Below are 22,059 nucleotides of genomic sequence, written 5' to 3' on the forward strand. Positions count from 1 at the left end.
TGTTATATGTGTTATAATATTGTAATAACTACGGTCTTTTTGGTTCGTTACGAATTGATCCAAATTTTCTAAGTTATTTTGAGAAATAAATATATTTGGTAAAACACCGGCTTTTGCTATCAAGTCTTAGTTTGACGATCTAGTATATTCTGTACTTTGTGCCGTATTTTCAATGTAATAGTAATGATTTTTTTTAAAGTTAATTATTTAATTTTTTTTTCGGCATATTTTCAGAACGATACTGCTTTTAGTGAAAATAGTAAGTGGGTATCTTATACGAGACTGTAGTTTTCTTAAAATTAATAAAAATATCCTTATGATTGAATCATGAATCATCATGAAACATTTTTATAGATATTGTAGAATCTGCATATGTCATTATCTGAAAGGGAATACTAGTTGGATTGTTAAACTCCAACAAGATTGAGGCAATTAAGGAAGCACAACTGAACGAAAACTGTAAAAAGAATAAAATAAATCAATAAAATTCAGTTAACATTGTGAATTGCTTACACGTGCGTACAACATCTTTAATATTCCAATATTCCATATTCTAATGAGTTTCCATGCAGCGCAAATTCAAGCATTAACATAAGTGATCGTAAACAAAGTAATAAATAATGGTCCCTTTGGAGAGATTTATAAAAATAAAGAAATATTTATAAGCACAATAGGGCAAAAAATATTGGGAAACAAATTCAAACAAGCCAAAGACATGCTGACACTTTTTATGGCTTATTGCTTGTTAGAGAAGCATGTGTATAAAAAATGGGCCATCTAATTGGCTAGCCTGCATATTTTACGATGCTAATGGCCTGTTGCTCCATCACTTTGTTTGACAGCCTGAATGTTCCTCAAGGACAGTCTGACGTTGACAGGATGTGATTAAAATCCCTTATTCCGTCAATTGTCATTTGATAAATCAACCGGTTCTTTTTTTTTAGGCGTGCTTACAGATACTCTGTAAGTTAATAGATGGATTGAAAACTATTTCCGGTCAAAAGTAACTTAAAAAAAAAAAATTTAATATTTTTGTAAAATTATTGTAACTACTTTATTCTATATTCATACATCATAGATTTATCCTTTTTTCTTTTCGCCTGTATATGCTGGATCGTAAGGCTGAACCTCTGCTGTGCCAATGACCGCAAATACAATAGCAGATATGATAAAGATCACGAAACCCAACCAAAATACAACGCGCCACTCATTCATTGTGGCCTGTTAAAAAGATACTTTAGTTTAAACACACTTGTTGATTGAGCATCAGCTTACGTTTGGCGTCAAATAACCGACAACTGGAGGTGAGGCTAAACCTGCAAGAGAGCCAAGTCCATTGCAAATCGCCATTAAGGTGCCTGCATAGCTTGGTGACATGTCCATGGGTGTCAACTTTTGTCCAGAGTAATAAAAACCCATTAGAAACATTGCAAAAGTAAACAAACCAATTACAAGAATCTTATTGCATCCTGCATATGAAGCCAAGACGGTGAATGCACCAGGTCCAAAGGCAGCTGGAAGAAATAACATTAGAAGATAAATAAGATGGAATTTTCAATAGTGACAACTTACATATAAAAGTATATAATTTACGTTCATTGGTTATAGACATTTTTCCCGACTTAATTATATAATCTGCAAGTAAACCAGCAAGATTTGTACAAATGAACATAGCAAGAAATGGAAGGGCCGTCACAAATCCATTCGATCGAATCGAAAACCGAATAACATTAGCAATGTATTTGGGAAGACACGTAATCATTACATAGTAACCCCAGTCATGGCCGATTTGACTTATTACCAACGCCAGTAAAGGCACACTGAGTAACAATTCCTTCCATGGTAGCGGCGACTTTCCCTGGCTACGTTCTCCCAATGCTTCAGTCAGATAGCTAAGCTCTTCAGGCTTAATGCACGGATGTTGGTCCGGTCGGCTAGTACATAAAAAAAACTTAGATTGGGATAGATTAGAAACGGGTTCATAGATTCGCAACTAGGAGTACATACAAATATTATAAACCACACAGGTCCCGTTAAACCAAAAACCACAAAGGTAACTGACCAATGGTAGTAGTGAAGCATGAGCCCAGAACTTAGGTTACTAACGACCGTACCTATAGTAACTCCACTGAAGGCAAAGGCACACAATCTGCCACGCTCATGGGATGGTACCCAAGAGGAGAGCAAGGCCGTGAGCCCTGGAAACAGAGGTCCTTGTGCTAGTCCCGTAAACACACGCATTACTATTAGTCCCCATTCTTCACCCACATGTATTGCCAATGGCAAACACATTGTACACAGACCAGAAAGCAGCAAGCATGCACTCAGCACCCATTTGGCACCATATTTGTCAGCCAAGACTCCGCCTGGCAGTTGCGAGATAAGATAACCCAAATAGAAGCTGCCCAGAATGTAGCCCTGCATCTGTTCACTCCAGTCGTAATCGCCTTTATTCTGCATACTGCGTAGTATCAATCGAAAAGCTTTTATTAAATGCAACTTACTAGAGGGGTCTCTGTCGAGGTGTCTTCATCTACTGGGCATACATCTTCGTGATCCACTTCATCGTTTGTCCGATTAATGGGTACTACCAATTTGGTGATAACATGAGAAATTGAAACACGATGAGTGTAGGCGCAAATGATTGCCAAAAAACTCATTATAGCAACAACAACCCGTTGGGGTAAAAGACATCCTATAGATACAAAAACAATTTACATAAACAATATAAATGTAGAAGCCATCTGTATTAATTTGTCACATACCACGACTACATCCTTTTCCCCACTCTGGTCTATTATCCATATTAAATAAAAATACTTACAATTTTGATAACTTCAATTTTTTTTTATTTTTTGTCCTTGATTTAGTTTGTAAAAGTAAAATAAAGGTAATGCATAGTTTTTTGTTGACAGTTAATCAATAGGAATCTTGGTATAGCAACACATATTTCGTTAAGCTAGAGATCTAAATTGGTAATTTATGAAAATTCGTCTGATAGACTTAGGTGAAATTAATGCGGTGTCCTTTTTCTTTTGTAGGCGAATTGTTGATAATTGTTGATTGATTTTTATCTTTTCTTCTTACCCTTGTCAAGTTGTTTGTTCCTTCACATCTAACTTGTCTTTTTTTCTTACCCTTGTCAACTTCTATATTCATTTAAATCTAACTAGATGCAACGTCCTCACTCACCTGAACTAATTAGACTAATCGCAAATCCCTAGCTCAGTATTTTGAGATTCTAAACCTTACAACAAATGTCCGTAATATAATACCAACTAAAATGTAGCTGTAGTTCGAATTACGTCCTGAATCGTCTATTCAAATTATGCCACAAATGAGTGATTTTGAAATGAGACTGCAAATTAAATTTATATTTAGTATTATACTGAACATTATTATATATATTTATTAGAGCCTGTTGGCATATCCATCATTTGAAGTTCACCTGCAAATGTGTTTGGCTTTAATTAAAATTGGATTGGCTCCTTCGTAAAACGGAACGAGAGCTGTGTTGATAGGTGACGTGTGGCCTTTTCCAACTATTCGCAACTGTCGCTTGTCGTCATAAATCAGCCAAGTGGAATGCTTGCATAATTTGTTAGGGCCGTCTCAGGAGCTGCTGCTAAAAGCAATTTGCTGTAAAAGTAAATACCAAATCGTATTTCATGTCCTACTCGACAGCCGGCAGGCAACACCACACTATACATATATACATACATAGTACATTCGTGCATACATTTAAATAAATATACATACAAATTTAGATACACATACACATATGCATATCTCAATCAAATTGCGTTGTTTGTAAGGAGATTGTTTTTTATTTATCTTTTTGATTTTCGACAGCAATTTAGGCAACTGCTGTACTCTGGTTTATCCTGATAAATCCACGCTGATTGTACTAAGGGGTTCCTGGTATACATACTGCAGAAGAAGTCTCAGGATGGACTCCAAATTTAAACTCAATTTCATTTAAAACGAATTCAAGTACTGAACATATCTAGTTGTTGGTTTGCGGCCGGAAACGGAAGTGTGCACATTGCGAAATGGCGCAAGTCAAAGTCGCCAAGATGTTGAGGAATAGCTTGGCCCGACTTAAATAACTTGCACAACTTGCTGTAACTGGCGTATTCTTTGGGGAGTTGGCAACGTTCGGCTTTAGACTTTTGCTCTGGCCACTTAAATACCTGAAAAAGTTTTTCGCGCTTCCTCCGGATATTACTGCACATGCAGCAAACATGCCAACTGAACTGCAAGTTTGTGGGCGTGTGGGCTTCGTATGAAATCTTCTGAAATGCACAACCAGTCAAGGAAATGCCAAAGGAAATTCATTTTCTTTTGAGACACGCAAAAAGAAAAGTGACAATGTGCGAGTTTGAAAGGAAAATTCCAGTTACTGAGCCCTTTCAGTTGTACACCAAAATGTTGCACAAGTGTTCGACAGTCGCTGAGCTGTGCAAACAGTAAGCAAAACTGCAATAGCAACAGCAGCGGCAGCAACAACAGCTCGTTAAAATTACAAATAGAAGGCAAGTGGCAGAAAAGTGCGCTCAAGGACACGCTTAGGGCCGTCTAAAGGTGCGACTGGGGGTTTGTTATCCATGCTGCCCCTTCAACCTTCCACGTTCTGAGTTTGTATTTGAGCGTCAGAGAACTGCAAGTGAAACTCAGTGCGTTTTGCTTATCGCCGCATCAAAATTTCCTTGAAACTACTTCAATTACAAAACGCGTTGCATCTTGGTTGATGTGTCCTAAGCAGCGCACTGCTCAAGTATAAAAATGACGAGAAATAGTACAAAAAGACTTATTAGAAATATAAACATTGCTGCTAGAAGTACGAGGATCAACTTATTTGATATTGTTGGCCCTGCTGGAAGACTGGTCAGAATAGGTGCTTAGGGTAAACAAATGAACTCTTTTCAGTGCGTACCCTGATTCCTGTCGTGCGTCCCTTCAATGGCCTCCATTTGCACCTACAACGCGTTCAATTTTCAAATTAATTTAATTTTGACATACGATAAAAAACAAAAATAAAATTTGACGTTATTATACCCGATTCCTGTACCTTGGAAGGGTATTATAAATTTGTACTGGCAGGAAATATATGTAACATCTCTAACCCCATAAAGTATATATAATATATTCTTGATCAGGCGATAGGCGAGACGTTATAATCACGTCCGACCATCTGTCTGTCGGGATCAGAGACTATAATATATTGAGCTATAATTTGTTACTTTTCCACGACCATAAAGTTTATTTAAAATTTTTTTTTTACGTCTACTTCCGTTTCGCAATTCGAAAAAAATCAAATACAAAGCGTAGTTTTGAAACTATAGCCACAAACAATAATAAGAACAGTATTTATGATTCCTGATTTGGTGTGATCACATAAAAATTGTCAAAGTTATTTAAGAATTAATTTTACATAGCAAAAACCGGCTGCTGCTGTCTGGAATCAATCAACCACACTCAACTGTATTTTTCTAACTTGATTTAATTATACTTTATTGTAGTATTGAGATAATCAATACTAACAAGCGTTGTTTTTATACCAGATGGGAGGCATCACCGACCCGAAAAAGTAGATATATTCAACACTCTAGACGATATAGCTATGTTCATCCGTCTGTCTGTTTGGAATGTGGTTTAAACAGTTTTAAGTTTTAAATGTATTATGGATTACTTTTAAATATTTAGTTATAAATATCCTTATCTTAAATTATTTAAAATCGTTGCACAAATGTATTATTATTTATGATAGTATGCTAAAAAGGGAGAAAAAAAGAAAATCGCATTAATAAAAAGTTCAAACATATCGATTGGAAATCGATGTCGCATATTACATCATGTCGGCGTGTCAAACTATCAACAATTGCAGTCGTCTTCGTTTTCAAGTCTTTTGTCGCTGAAGCTGCACGAGCTGAGCTGGATCGGTAACTTTTGCTGACCGCTGGGTTCAAACTTCGAGTTTTTAAATGACCCGAAAAGACTCTGGGGATCCAATCGCAGCGCTCCGCTTTTCTTAACTTCATTAGTGCTGTTAAAAGTGAATTCATTTAGCTTTAAGAGATGAAGTCTCTATGTATAGTGGTTAGTGGTAATAGTATCTCGATATACCAAATATAGTCTTCGGTATATTTTAAGAATAATATCACAATTGAAACTGAGTAGTGGGCATCTCAGCTTTTTTACTTATCGCATATTGATTTAATGACAAATTGAGACAACCAACATATACATATCAAGAAAATATAGATTCGTATACATTATACCAGTTATCTGTTATCCATGCTTTTTTGCAGCTTTTTTGGAGATCAAGGCAAACTAAAACTTCTGTGCTACGTTTAAGTTTCACTTTTTAAAATTACCCTCAAAATCAAATATCAAATATCTTATTGAATTTATTATTATTATTTTAAAGGATTCTTATAAAATGTAATTCTTATTAAATCCTATGAATGGTTTTGCTTTTATTTTGTTTCAGGTTTTACAAATACATATTCAACATAATATTAATATAGCAGGCATTGAAATTTGTAACTTTGCTACCTTTTGAATATGGTGCTCGCATTGAAATTTCAAAATTAAATTACAATGCAAAACCATTTCCCATGGCAATAATTTGAATTAATCTCGTCTCTGCACGCTTGTTGTACTCTATTAGTGAACTAATTAACAACTCGCTATCCTTGATCGGGACAGACAGAGAAACGAGAAAGTGGAGCGGTCAGTCGCCAGTGATTTGTGCTGACAAATTATGCACATTTATTTTCACATACTCGTAAAAGCTAAAAGACCCCAGTCCAGGGACCCATTGGTCGCGGTTCGAGTACAGTGTCGCCAGAAGAGCACATAATAAACTTGTAATGCGTGACAGGATGTGCATATGTATGAACTGTGTGTGTGTTTATGTGTGTGTATAACCATAGTGAACTGAACCAAAAGCCATAAGTGGTTATGCCTCATTTAGCAGTCGATGCATCTTTTATATCGCATCGCAGTATTCGGCTTGACTTTTAGGGTTCTGTTTAATCCACATTGATAGGAATTTATGTGAGTGCATTTTTATTTAAATTTAATTGATATTTGTTCTCATTTATATGCATAGTCGTATGTGCTTGTAATATAGTATCAATAATTACGATCTCAGCGTTGTTGGACTATTATTTATATTTACGACTTGGGAGCTCCGTCTTTGAGCAGCGCTTTACTATGACAGCTATATTTTATTATTATTTTGGCAAGTAACGAAATTTTTTTGTTTTGTTTTTTTTTTTTAATTTTTTACAACTATCCCCAAACAATAAAAACAAAATGAAAGTGGTGTTATCGATAAAGTATGCCTAATTAATGACTTAAAAAATCTTAACATATGTATATCTAAATGTATATTTTATATTATATTATATTATATTATATATCACTACGAAATTCCGCTCTTGACTGCAAATAAAACAGGCTTTGCTGCGTGCAATCAAAAGTCTCGAAAATCGCAGAGCACACGCACAATGTTGATGCACGTTGTTGTTACTGCTGCTGTTGCTTCTGTTGATGCGGCAGATATGACATGCATTATGGCGATATAACAAATATGACCCAGCTGAAGGGGTGCCAGAGGCATGTGGTATGCGGCATGGGGCGCCACTCGAATGACATAATCGAGCGCTGCAGTTTCCGCCTGCTTCACAGAGAGAGTTGGGTGCTGTGGCAGCTTCCTGCTGCTTCCTGTTATGAGACGACGATGTCATGACACTGCGCCCAGTTGCTATTATATAACCTAGAATATTTTTTACATACACACACACTGTTATATACCTATGTACATTGGTTTGTAGGAATGTATGAGCTTCTTCTCTTGCCCTATCTGATAGCTTTTGCAGCTCTCTGTAAAGTTCTTAATTAGGCTAGCGTGTGAGCGGGCGGATAGCATATAAAAAAGGAGAAAAACGACTGGTTAAAAAAATACTAATAAGAAGCTTTGACTACAAAATACTCTGCAGTTTTGTATATCCAACTTTACCATAAAGGTTTTAAATCTAATTGAAACAAAGACTAAAATTATCCAAGTTTTGTTTCTGAATTGTTATTTTAGATATTTGAATAATGATACCGAGTTACAACTCTCAAATTTAAGCATGGTGACGCTTTCCTTTTATCTTTTTTGAATGAGAAGGGCATGCCAAAAATCTGTAAAGTTTTCTTTGTCGCAGTTAATTGCAGTTGAAGTTACTGCTAATGCGGGTTGATGCTTATGCCATTACTTGTGCTTCTGCTTTTGCTGCTTGAGCCAACGATGCTGCTGCTGTTGATATAATGATAATTATGACGATTAATCAGACTGTGGCGTTGATTAGCTTACGCCCGCCAACTTTTTCTATGGACGCGCGAAAGTTGGCCGGAAATGATGGAAATCTTTTTCGTATTTTCCTTATATATTTTTATTACATATTGGCGTAAAGTTTGTGTCAAGTACTTAATGGACTTAATGAAAAAGCTGATAAGTAGTTTTGAAATAATGTTAAGATTATTATTATCATAGTTTTTTTTATATGAATTGAAAATATTTTAAACGAGTTCAAAAGCTTTATAAGTGATTGAGCATTTAAACATATGTCAGTGGCTTTCAAGTGTCCTAAAATAAAATGATTTCTATTACTATTAATTATATTAAATTAGTATGAAGAAGCCCACATATGCTTTAAATAACTTACATTGTCTCAAAGCAATTCCTACCATCGATAAATTTATTAATCAAATGGCTTTTAAATGAGTCTCCCGAATTTCCAGTATACGTTCCCAAAGATGGCAACTCAAAGGTGTCGGATTTACTCTTTATAGTAAAGTGACTATATCGAGTTCTCTAGCAGTATATACAACTCGTGCGGTTGCGATTTAGTTAACAGCTAATCCCAAAGGATTTATACCAAAGCCTTTGCAGTAATTTAAATCTATGGCAATGATGGCAATATGAACTTATCGATCTCTATTCATTTAATTCATTGCTTCATATTTTTATTTAGATCAATAGTCATTATTAATCAATTGTGAATATTTTCAGAACACATTGGTTTATGTTTTCTAAACTTCGTTTCGTTGAACTTGTCAATTTGATCGCCAACGTCTGAGATCAGCAATAAACTTAAACTCAATGCTGTATCATCTGAGTTTTCAGCTCTCTCGCGAACTTATATCTTTTGTTTGTTTTCTCATAATAGCAAGCTCACACTCAAGTGTAATTGGAGTAATCATTAGCTGTGCAATACCATTAAATAAATATTTACTTTGTATTCGCTTGGCTCATTAGTTTTGCCCCGCAGTCTTCTCAACTAACATTAGAAACTACGTTTCGGATTTTCTTAATTTCTCCATTGCGCATAAGGCGTCATTTATCCGGGGGTGAATCCTTAAAATGAATATTTTTCAGTTCGCTGAATCGAATGATGCGACTGGCGCTGAACTAAACTGCAAACTTGCAGTATTCCCATTTGCAGCACCTTTTTACGTCTCATTAATTTCCACAAGCGTAAAGTGTAACAATTGCAACAACAACCACAACATTGGATGCCATATCTATGCGAGTGAGTGTGTATGTGTGTGTGTGGGTTCTTATAATTTATTGTATGTTTGCTTTACACTCGAGTGCTAGCGATATGGAGGTCTGGGCATTTGACGACTTGCTTTTGTTGCACTTATGCGGCATTTGCATATTTCGTGCCCCGAACTCTTGCCGCGCTTGCCGCCTGGATAAATGCAGCCAGCCAGCCAGCCCGCCAGCCAGCGAATGCAACAATTTCTCCTTTGCAACTTTGCTGCTTATGCAAATAAAAAATGGGCAAAAGATGACTGAAAGGTACACAGATACGCATATGTGTTAGTGTGCATCTGTATCTTTGAGCAGATATTTTGCATACGTACTCGTACTCGCATGTGTGCATGAGAGAGTTTGTGTGCTTTGGTCTTGGCCGAGCTTGCATAATTTATTCGCTGCAGTTGTTTTGGCCAACAGGCAAAATGTTCTTGCCTCCAGGAGGCCGCACAGTGGAATGCGTACGACAATCTTCGCTTCGACAAAAAGATAAAAGAGCCAACTTTAATGTCTATTGTTATAGATTTTAATTTTATACTTGATGAAATCGCTTTATCTGCACAGTTGGCGTCTTGTGCTTCATATTATTATTATTGCATTTGCTTGCTGCTTACCCAATTTGAAGGAGTACTCGTAAGTTTATCTCGTACATTCAATATGATGGCCGTGCCAGCCGTTTGCGTAGTTTGTAGTTATTTAAACTTGGCCCCTGGAAAAGTTCTAGTGCTTCAGTTTGTCAGTTCTTCATTCAGGCCAACAGCCCTCGCCCCATTCACATTCGCAATCCCTCAATGCGCCACAGGTACGATGCGAGTGCGAGTACTTTGTAGATACATTCTGTATAGAGAGTGTATACTATATAAAGATACAAGCTGTGCCTCAGCTTTACGTGAAAGTTTGCTGTAGGGCAACTCGTTTTTTCCCAAACATTTTTAACTACCCAGTGAAATGGTAAATGCAGATATGATGAATTGATATTAATTCAATTCATTCGACTAATAAAAATCAGAAGATTTTGTACAGTTATAACAAACTGAAATAAATCCAATTTATTAATGATTTCATCACATTTTATTTCCTTTGCTGAGTATCTATCGTTTCTCAAATTTATAATTTCGCCGATGTATTCGCTTAATAAATATAACAAGATTTAGTACAGTTCCAATATAAATACAACTAACTGATAAAAAGTAATAATTATTATTGAGTTTTTTACATTTTATTCTCTTTGCTGAGTATCTATCGTCTCTCACTTTTATAATTTCACTGAAAACTTTTTCGTATTTCACTTTTTACGCTTTTTTCTGTCGAATTTGTTGTTGCTGGTTCTTTATTTCGGCGTTGTCGCATTTGCTTCATGCGCCGTTGCATCTGAACACTTGCGATGTCGACTGCATCTGCATTTAAAGTTGACAGCAGCAGCAGCTTCTGTTTAATTTCTATGCTGCTGGGCTGGATCAAGTGAATTCCCATTGGGGACGCAGAGGTGCGTTGATTTTCCCCACGTTTTTAATATACCCTATATTAATGTGTAAACGTGCTCTACAATTGCAACCAAAATTATTAATATTCCTTTTTTTTAAATTATTTTTAATGTCACAACTAGAAACAAATCGCCTTCGGTTTTCCAATGAAGGGTAACTTTAAGTCAAGCATAAACTTGTGCATACACATTTGGCTTTTCATACGAACTTCTATCACAGTGTGTGTGTGTGTGTGTGTGTGAGGGTGTCCTTGGCGTGTGCATCGGCAACTGCGAGTCACGCCCATGCCCAAGCACCCACACGCCTCGTCGCAGCATTTTTCGCCTCTTCTGCGGTCTGTGCACAACAGACCAACACCAACAACAACAAAAGCGTTAGGGACAGGGACAACAAAAAGGAAAAAACTCGTCTACTTAGCTAGCTTTGAACTGCAGTTGAGCGTTAAATTTAATGGCGTTGGTTGGGTCTGAATTAAAAATAAACCGCTCAGGTTAAAAATATTCATTTGTTGCTGTTGCTTTTGGTGCCAAAGTCAAAGAAAAAGTGTTGAGTAACGCAAAGCTTTGCACAGCAGCCATCATTAAAATTGCTGAAAGCCCTCAAACCGTTCAATTACTCCGAGCGATTTGCAAATCATCGAAGTCTTGAACCTTTAAGATTAAAGTACCAAATAGAAATTTAGTAAAAATCTCAATCGAAACTTAAGTATCGCTTGTAATATTTGTAATCTATTGCGGTTACAGTCAAAGCTTGTGCACTTGATAAATTTCTCACTCAGCTGGCATTTGATATTTGGCGAACTGTCGAAGAGCAAAGTCATGCTAAATGTAGCGTACAAATTGTCAAATGCAATTTTTCTTACAAAACACATGAAATAACAGGCCTGAGGGGACATGAGGAGGACCAACTCGACCATGGAAGTGAGTAGGGAGGGGGGAAGGGAAATTACACATGTGGTTGGCCGCAAGAAATGTTGACAACACTTTCTGCTGTTGCACACAATGGGAGCAACAACAAACTAGAACAGCAATCGGATGCTGACAAAGATGATGCGAAGATGAGACAACAAAAAGACACAATCATACACACACTGATACACACTGACACACATTTGTGTAAGTTGTTGTGTGAGTACAGTATAGCAACACCTAGCATACAAAGCGATGGAGGCGGCGACGCCTTCAAGACCATGAAAGACAAAAACAGAAAACAAATTCCGGACATGCTACAGTTGCCATTTATTATGGCATTTTGACAATTTGGTCAGAGCAGTTGAAGCAGAAGCAGAAGAACCAGCTGTAGTAAACACAGTGCAACTACGCGGCGTATACTTAACATTTGTGCAGCAACCAACTAACAAATTGCCATTTGCTGCGCTGTGGTTCACCATGCGAGCACCATGAGAAATGTTGTTGCCAGACAAATTGAACACTTTCTCAGCAAGTTGCAAGACGCTGGACAAAATGATTGATTCGAGTGTAAGGCATACACGAATATTAGAAAGAGAATAAAAAAGCAAAGGGGCAAGCTAATAACAAGGTGCATCAATTGGGCAGTCGTTGGACACGAAAAAATTGATGCTCGCCTTTATGTAATTTGTAAGCTAAATTGATTTTTATGGGTATCAAATTTCCGATCAAGGTAATATTATAGGGTTTATGTTTCTAATAAATAGTTCTCATCTGTGAGCAATTTAGATGATTACAGTTTATTCACTTTTGGTTCATTATTACTCAAAGACCATGATTTAATCTGATTGGTAGCCTTTTAGCTCATTGCTCGAGTCACTAGTTTTATTTTTATACAAATAAGCAAATAAAACAACAACACAACAACAAACAAATAAACTATAATCATTATTTTATATAATAAAATCTAATAATAATCTAAAATAATAAGAAAAAATCATTATTTAGAATTGAAATTATTATCATTATTAGAGACTTGAGAATATTTCTCGAATTGAAATTCTCAATATAATACTTTTAATGATTAAAGTCCCTGTTTTAATATATGCAGCTTGAAGCTATTTTAATTTTTTTATTTGCGGTAGAAGTCAAATAGTGTTTTATATTATATTATTTCTTATACTGTGGAAATTGTGTATTAGTATCAGTATCAGTATTTCGTATTGCTTGTCAAAAGTTTCCTTTAAGAGAAACTTTCAGTTTGTTTGCATCAAAGCAAGTGTGTGTTTCGAGTGGCCTAAATGGCAATTCGTGTGGTGCACAGTTCCATCTATGCCCACATTAGACAACTAACAAATTCCTTCTGCTATACTGACTATACTTGTACGCAACGTTTGCACATTTCATTGATAGTGAGCTGTGAATAGAATTCGAGAAGCAGCTAACAAAACACAAAAGTTTATTGATTTGAGACCAAAAGTTGATCTTGTTACTCAATGCTGGTACATTTAATTTGATTTTTCAAATGCCAAGCACAGCCACACACACATACATAAGTGCATGTGTGAGACACACACATAGATAGAAATTGCACTCAGCCAAAAATGTTTGGCACAGAAAGAATGAAAATGCATTTCATTTGTGGTCTCAGCAGCAGTAGCAGCAACAGTAGCATTGTCCTGGTTGTAGTTGCTTTTGTTGTTGTTGCGGTTGTTATTTCTATTTCTATTTGTCTATGCTGCAATGTTGTTATTGTTGTTGTTGTTGTTGTTGCCGTGCTGCTTATTTATCCAAAGAGCTTAGATGCTGTCGGTGCTTTGTGTATATTTTGATTTAATTTGCAGACTGCACTTCAAATGCTCAAAATGCATTTCGTTTTCCATCGTTTCATTCCGCATACAATTTGCCAAATGTCAAGGGGGAGTTCTGATGGGTGGAAGGAGGGATTTGAATGGATTTGGATCTGTTGGTTTAAGCTGCCATAACAATTGCGTTAGCTGACAGTTGCCAGCTGCCGGTTGCCTTCGGTTGCCATCATCCCAGTTTGCCACGTGCCGCAGGACCAAGGGACTGACATAAATTAGCTAAGCGGTTGAGCTATGTATGCGTCTGTCTCTTGGTGTCTGTGCTTTATATGTGTGTGCTGTCTCTGTCTGTGTCTCTGGCTGCGTCTGTGTGTGTGCTTGGCAATTTAGTGTTGACATTTATGTGAAATGCCCTTTTAAGTGGTCCAAGTCCAAGCTGATTGATGTGGCTTTCAAGCGCCGTCAACCTCTCTGCCATTTGCATAACGAAATCTGTGCGGCACACTCAACCGAATGGAGTCAGAAGCTCATTATTATTTACGAGGGTTGTTCATTAAGTACTCTTAATCATTTACCCCCTCCCCTTGTCACAAACAGACGAAACTGTGTCAGATACAACTGAACGTGTCATATACATATTTGAAAATTAATTACACTTCCTTTAGTTTTGCAATTTTACATGAAATGCTGAGTGTCTTCAAAGTCAAGTGAGTCTCTCAGTGGCCACAATGATGCCGGTCGAGTGTGAAACTCTATCAATCACATGTATTGATACTTAACGTCTGCACCTGCAACGTACACCACATCGCGTATGCGTAATGCCCATGAACATTGTGTAATTGGGCGTAAAATTGTGTTTGATTCCTGAAAAGGTCAGGTTTATATGAACGAGCTTCTCGCGGGACTTACATACGAAATCCTTTTAATTGTCGTTGAAAAGTTGTTTGACTGGTGTGGGGGTAAAAGTGTGTGTGTGTGTGTGTGTGGGTTTGTGGTGCGAGGCTGCGCGTCGCTTGTCCAAAACTGTTAATTGAGTTGCAGCCGTCAAAGCAAAAATGAATTATGAAAAACTTGTTCGAGGCGGGGGCTCAACTTTTTACGTGGCTGGCACCACAATTTCCTAAAGTTTGCAAGGTCTGGTCTGGGTTCTGGGCCTTCAGCCCTTACACCATGGGGAATTTAACCACTTTTTGTGACCAAAATTAATTGCTCAAAAGAGGAAACCAAATATCTATAGTTGGCTTTTTGAATTTAGTTTATGCCACCATTAAATATTAGATTTGAAATGGTAGGTGCACTATCCATTGTAGTTTACGATGGGCGTGGATCGTCTAAGTCTTTAATAAAATATAGAAAAAAAATAAATTTAGCCTGTGTCTTGGTCGTCATTCCTTAAAACTTTATGCGTGATAAAGTTGTTTACATTTTTTATATCCACGATTCCGCTCATTCTCAAAAATATTGTATTACTAAATTCTATTCTAAATTATGTCGGAACTGAAGCAGAATCTTATTTTTATTTTACTGTCTTTTTAACTTTTGACAGATGAATGTAAAAAAGCATATCATATATATATAAGTAATTCTGTAATTTTCAATAAGCTGCCATGAAGTATTCCAAGTTTAAACAAAAAATTAGAAAAAGTCTAGAAAATGTCGTATTTTTTAATAAGATTTTTTTTATTGTCCTTTAGACTATCATTTTACCATTTTTGTGCATTCTCAGCAAAAGTTGCACTATTATTATGCAATTTTTCACTTTTGTCATGTTAAAATTGCGACAAAATATTTTGGCCTTGCAACAGCTGCGTTTGTCAGCCAGCTATTGAAGACATCTCAATGTTACTTTAAAGATTAATCTTTTATTAATTTTGTGACTTTTTGGGAATAAATTTGTTCTCTAAGAGTAGTAAAATTCCCCATAGTACGTTGGCTTTTGAGTTTTCGTTTAGGCCTGGCAGGTAGGACAACCTTGGCGGACAAGCTGGGCTCATGACGATGGCAATGCTTGATTGACTTGGCATTATGGGGCAACTTATTTTTGATCATGCGTCCATGTGGGACGACTCTCAGTTGAGGTTGAAGCTACGCGGATACATAAGTTATTGGCCGGAGCGTGGGTCTGTACGCAGCTGTCACAGTTTAACGGTTAGACGGATTGACGGCTGGAAATGTTGTGCGTTTACTTGTGAGAGGGGTGTGTCTTTGAGCTAAATATTGTGGTCGCCTCATTGATTATACTTGGGTATACATTAAGGCATTATTCCCAGACGTCCATCCATTATTGATACGCGTATGCATAAACAATTCTTAAAGTCGCATTCTGGTCACTTAGCTGTTGTGAAGGTACTTAAAAAATGTTGAAATATTTATTAGATACAAATATCCATAAATACCTCACAATACGTAGATTTGTTGTTAACAGGCAAATAAATTATTGAAATATCAATTGAAAATTGTGCGAGGACTGTAAGTGCACGTGATTTTTAAATCGATTTTAAAAATTTTGTGAGTGAAGTGTAATTTGGGGTGTGAAGCCAGAAAAGTTGAAAGATATGTTAATCGATATTTCAATTTTTAAATAGTTTTATTACAATTACAAGTAATTATTGATAGTAATGTGTAATGTTCTTAGCTTCAAATATAATGGCAAAAGTTGATAGTTCCTTTTTGAGACCTAATGATAATGATCGATACTTGAAGTTCACTTTGATTTGTCATTTCAAATATTTAACGCCCCTACTTGGTAAAAAGAAATCTTATCGCGGTTTGCTGACTATCAGCAATTTGCGGTTCTTTAAAGTAGGCAACAAATTTTATTGTTTTATGCATTTCGCTAGTTTTGTTTTTAGCTTCTGACTCATGTACTCTCAGTGAGTTCATTGATAAGGTAAAAGAACCCCAATCCCAAAAACTAATACGAGAAAGTGAGTAAAAGACTGTATTGTCCCCTTGACAAACGGTTTAGAATGAAGAGCGGCAATCATAAATGAACGCAGACAATCAGCTGTGAACCCCTCGCAAGTTACAAATAAATCAATATGGTTTTTATTATTATTGATAAGCCACTAGAGATGATATAATACCGCGCAATTTTGAAGCTAATTCTGACCAAGGTGATTGACTACAAAGATTAAAATTTAAATTATGACGTTAGAAATTAGCTCGTGACGGACTATATATAATATATTTAATATTAGGAACACAAAAATAAGTTAGTAACACACTTAACAGGGGTTACAAAATTGTTGCTAATTGGATATTTTGACATATTAAGCAGCAACTCTTAAAACCAAAATATTCAATTATTTCCTGGCCATTGATTTTTGAGATTTATTTCACTCTTTAGTATATATTTTTCATTTTCAAAGTTTTTAAAACAAATAATTTGACATTGATCACATTTCTGTGACATTTTGATCACAAATTTAATTGTATTTTTAAAGAATGTCCAATTTTTAACGGATTTAAAACACATTTTTTTCTTTTAGATGTATCTAATTTAAAAGTTTTGAACTCTTTTTGCACACGCGTTGAACTCTCGATGTTGTTGATTGAACGTAGGCACCTGTTGTTTGTTTCCATTTTTATCAGTCTTTTGCTCGTGTCGCAAATATAAGTGTATTCGTTGTCACTGGTATGTGTCGATATCGATATCAATGAAGAGCAGACTCTTTTCCTGATAAGACGATGATAAAGAAATATACTCGCAGCAATGGCAATTCGTTGTGGCAAAAGTCGAAAATCCAGTCACACTTGAGGCGTTGCCCTAGCCGCTTTCGTTTTCCTCAGTCGTCGCCAATTGTCGCGCGCATAAAGTGAATAACTAATGAATTAAATGTGTATAATTTGTGAGTGTGAGTGCGAGCACGAGCAAACATGTTCTCTTATCAAATTCTGCTCGTCATTATGACCACACTTGTGGCCACAGACAGAGCTCAGATCGTTCCACTCTCGAGCTATTGCCATGATGTGGACGATGCTTGCACCTGTGAACCGCAATCGAATCTTGTGCGCGTCCATTGTCCATATGAGTACGCGATGATTATGGAAATATCAAACGATGGCGTCAATATCGCAATGAGTTACTATTCCAACAACAGTGTTACTTGGTTGCCGCGTTTCGATATCGATCAGGTGTCTCTATTCGAGTTTGATGCCTATAACTATTGGTCCGAGACATTCTTTCGTGATTTACTCAGCTCTCTGGGCGTGCAGGAAGTGCTCAGTGTGCAGTTTCGAGATCGCAGTATGGAAACCGAAGTTAATCGCCAGGATAAATATGATAGCTTCGATGAGTTCTTGGCTGCCAACATTACCAACACTTGGTACTTTAGTCCTGTGCCTGCCTTGGAGTATTTCAAATTCGAAAGCACGCAACAGGTGCTGCCAGTGACAATATTTCAAGCTTTTAACAATCTGACAACCCTCGAGCTCCGTTTGGCTGTGCGCGATTTACCGACGGGTCTTTTCTCCTCGATTTCGCATAGCCTGCAAACGTTGTCGATTGTAAATCCGCACATGTTTCACTTTCGACCCGAAATGCTTTGGGAGTTGCAGCAGTTGCGCAATCTCAGTTTGATGTTATCACCAACACCGGCGAATAAATCCGATCAGCTGAGGAATCATATATTCACCTCAATGCTGAAGCTGGAGGAGTTGCGACTTTCGCGTGCCAACAATCATGTGGATGCCCAGATGTTTAGGGGTAGCTACAGATTGCGATTCATACATATCAATAAGAACAATCAGCTGACGGAACTGCCCAGCGAACTCTTTGTGGATCAGGGTAATCTTACGTTCTTGGATCTTTCCTGTAACTCGTTGTCCAAGCTGCCTGTGGATCTATTCGAAAGCCAGGGCAAACTCAAGTTTCTAGATCTGTCCTCCAACAGACTGGCCAGCATATCAAGGTGGGTGGCAATCTGCAGATTAACAGATGGCTCAAATCAATGCCCGATAGCTGATAGTCGCAAATAAATAAGTTTAGGCCAAATAATAAATCACAACTTGGTGGTTTGTCTACCGCGCACTTTTCAAAGTTTCAACAAATTTTTGTTTTTTATTACTTATCACTTTTCGCTTATCGGCGGCGCCTTGCTTAGATTGCGACTCTCAAATATCAAATTGCGGCTGAAAAGTTGAAAACAAATATTGATTTCTTGATGCTAAGATGGGTGCTTCGTGTGCAGAATATGTGAATCAATCAACTGCAAGTAGATGTATCTCGAGGTTATTTCTGTTGCTAGACATCTAAATATAGCATATCTTCTTTATTTTTGTCCTATGATAACTTATATCAATACTTATTATTTTTATATTAACTGTGTCGACAGTCTATTGTATTTATATTATGATGGATATTTAAAGAATAGCCTCACAATCAATCATATCACAATAAAGTAAATCCATTAACCAATAAAGTTATTTAATAACTGTCAAATCAAATATCTGATAAATTAATAGAGACATTAATATTTGGTTTTAGAAACAAATTGTTTTTGTTAAACCTTATTATAGATCAATTTTTTGGGATATTTAAACTTCATTTAGAAATAAATAGTGTTTTCAAAAAACCTAGCTACAATCATACAACATAATATAATGGTATACATTTTTTCTTCAAATTTATAGAAAAAGTAAATTAGAAACAGATTCATAGCGAAATTCAAATTTTATTTGGAGACAACTTGTTATATTTTTTCCTTAACCTTATAGAGTACAACATTTTTGATACACTTTATATAAAACCAAGTTAATGTTTCTTCTGAGTAAATAAATTAAATCTTAGCAATTTAAAAAATATTGATTATTTTTAAAATAAATTGTACATACTTGCAGCTTATATACCGTATAAAATAACCGTAATGAAAGATTAGCAATTCCAAAATAAATTTGCGTTTTAGCTTGGTGAAATAAATGGAAAAATATATAATATGTATGTATTTCATTGTATAGGCATTTTGTAGATAAAGTTCTGGTTATTCTCCATTTAGAACCCCGTTGAGCATCACAGAATTCAGACAATGCTAGCCTAACACAATTTATGTTAATAACTCACGATCGTTTCACAGCGAATTGTTCGGGCCTCTGAAGTCGCTCAAGAAACTATCGATCAATCAAAACTCGCTGACGGCGCTGGATCCAACGACCTTTGCTGAAGTGAGGAGCCTCAACTTCATCGATATGCGGGGCACACAGTTTTATGGCGTCAAGCTGGACATGCCCTTTGAGGCACTGGTATGCACTAACGATGACATCTGTCAGTACAAGTCGGACCACTGGGAGTGCGATCCCCACTGCATCTGCTGGGTGCAGCACCGATCGTTGGAGCTGGTCATGGACTGTCGTGGTGCTGCTTTGGGTAGCTTGCCGCCTTTGCCGCACACCAGATTGGTGACCACGGTGCTCAAGTTGAAGAACAATAGCATCAGCGAACTGCCAGAATCTGGTGAAGTGATTGGATATGCAAATGTCAGTCAGTTGAATCTGTCAGACAATGAGCTGAGCAGCTTGGATGCAGTGCGTCAACTGCCCGCCAACCTCACTCAACTGGATGTGCGTCGGAATTTGATCAGCGTCTTGGATCAGACTTTTATAGAATATATGCTACAAGAGAATAATACTATGAACATGTTTTTGGCCGGCAATCCTTTGATCTGCGATTGCAATGCGTTGCCTCTGCTGGGATTTGTTCGAGCTCAGCCACAGCGTGTTTCAGACATTGGGGAAATCTACTGTCCCGGGTTTCCGGATAGACCCTTTCAACAACTGGAGGTTTGGGAATTGTGTCCCTCGTATGTGCTGCTCATCGGCTGTATTCTCGGTGGCCTCGTCATTGTGGCATGCCTAATCAGCGTGTTCTATTTGATTTATCAGCAGGAGCTGAAGATTTGGCTCTACAATCACAATTGCTGTCTGTGGTGGGTGTCCGAGGAGGAGCTGGACAAGGACAAGACCTACGATGCCTTCATTTCCTACTCACACAAGGATGAGCAGATCATTGGCGAGCTGTTGCCCAAACTGGAGAATGGTCTCCACGCCTTTCGTGTCTGTCTCCATGGACGCGATTGGCTTGTGGGCGATTGCATTCCCGAGCAGATTGTGCGTACCGTCAATGACTCGAAGCGGGTGATCATTGTGCTCTCGCAGCACTTTATCGACTCGGTCTGGGCTCGCATGGAGTTCCGCATTGCGTACCAGGCGACGCTGCAGGATAAGCGCAAGCGCATCATCATTATCCTGTACAAGGAGCTGCAGCACTTTGATGGCATTGACAGCGAGCTGCGTGCCTATCTCAAGCTCAACACCTATCTCAAGTGGGGTGATCCACTGTTCTGGAACAAGTTGCACTATGCCATGCCCCACAATCGGCGAGTGCTCAAAGGGCAGAAGAAGCATGCGGGTCCTCTCATCTGATTTCGATTATAGACGTAGTTTCTAGGTTAACCATAATGGGGGTGCGGGGGTCTTATGTGGACTAGAATTGATATTGTTTCGATTTAAAAATATGGTTCACGTCATTCTTTATGATTAACTAATCTTAACTTTATTTATGATAAGGAATAAGTAAGAGATTTTTTCTATAAATGCCTTTAAGTTAATATACACGATGTTTTCTTTTTTAATGTTATCTCTAACTAAATTCTAAGATATAAAATTAAACTACATACTAATGTGGTTAGTGCAATATTGTAATTTACGCTTACCAAACTTATTAAAGTATTTTCTACCTACCTCAGTTTTCTTGGCTTCTACTTCACTCAAATTTAATAAAACGTAAATCAAAACAACAACAGAATTTGGCCCCTTTTCAGCTTAGCCCAGTTCCATTTTTCTTTCCCTTATTCCATGTACGGTTTCTCCCTGGAAAATTATGATATTGTTTTCGAGAAATTTTAATTAAAATCTAACGCTGGACATATTTTGCAGCAATAAATTGTGCGTTGGGGTGTCGAGATAGAGCATTGTGTGTTGGAATATTACCAAGGAGATTTTGTCATATATTTTATATTTAATTGCACGTCATTTAGCAACTGACATCAGCTCAGGGAGGGACTATAAATAATCAAACTTATTCTACTTGTTTATGAAAGAACGGAAAATGCATTTTATGAAATAGCAACAGGTCCCATTCAATGGAATAATTACTATTGAGCAGCCTAGGCACTTCATCCGATTGCGCTGTCATTCGGTTTGTCATTTTGTCGCTAGCATTACAATAGCTTCCGTTCAATAAACTAACTTAAATATTTATTTAGTCGACA

The 22,059-nt window shown here is 37.1% G+C and overlaps 3 protein-coding genes across 8 annotated transcripts in view; 2 read left to right on the forward strand and 1 right to left on the reverse strand.

Annotated features, from left to right (window-relative positions):
- LOC117564679 (mucin-5AC) overlaps positions 1-22,059 on the forward strand; it is a 101,152-nt gene that overhangs the window by 13,863 nt on the left and 65,230 nt on the right. The window lies entirely within an intron of this gene.
- Positions 1,031-5,076, reverse strand: LOC117564685 (putative inorganic phosphate cotransporter). Of its 5 annotated transcripts, XR_007954633.1 has the most exons (9): positions 4,937-5,076; positions 3,760-4,873; positions 3,449-3,702; positions 2,766-3,358; positions 2,505-2,695; positions 2,115-2,454; positions 1,573-1,951; positions 1,276-1,514; positions 1,031-1,221 (listed from the first exon to the last, which is right to left on the reverse strand). XR_007954633.1 is itself a non-coding variant. In XM_052003016.1 (6 exons), the coding sequence occupies exons 2-6, from the start codon at positions 2,531-2,533 to the stop codon at positions 1,081-1,083; spliced, it is 1,242 nt and encodes a 413-aa protein (XP_051858976.1). In that variant the 5' UTR covers positions 2,534-2,695; positions 2,766-2,896; the 3' UTR covers positions 1,039-1,080. The 5 variants fall into 5 exon arrangements, 3 of the variants coding, with proteins under 3 accessions (XP_051858976.1, XP_034099451.2, XP_051858975.1); XM_052003016.1 differs by lacking the exons at positions 3,449-3,702; positions 3,760-4,873; positions 4,937-5,076 and having other exon boundaries at positions 1,039-1,221; positions 2,008-2,461; positions 2,766-2,896; XR_007954632.1 differs by lacking the exons at positions 3,449-3,702; positions 3,760-4,873; positions 4,937-5,076 and having other exon boundaries at positions 1,041-1,221; positions 1,573-1,934; positions 2,766-2,896.
- On the forward strand, positions 17,517-21,505 carry LOC117564680 (protein toll). The gene is made up of 2 exons (XM_034243550.2): positions 17,517-18,705; positions 19,867-21,505. The coding sequence occupies exons 1-2, from the start codon at positions 17,672-17,674 to the stop codon at positions 21,209-21,211; spliced, it is 2,379 nt and encodes a 792-aa protein (XP_034099441.1). The 5' UTR covers positions 17,517-17,671; the 3' UTR covers positions 21,212-21,505.

This window comes from Drosophila albomicans, chromosome 2L, assembly GCF_009650485.2.
Source record: "Drosophila albomicans strain 15112-1751.03 chromosome 2L, ASM965048v2, whole genome shotgun sequence".
In the NCBI taxonomy this organism is placed as follows: Eukaryota; Metazoa; Arthropoda; class Insecta; order Diptera; family Drosophilidae; genus Drosophila; species Drosophila albomicans.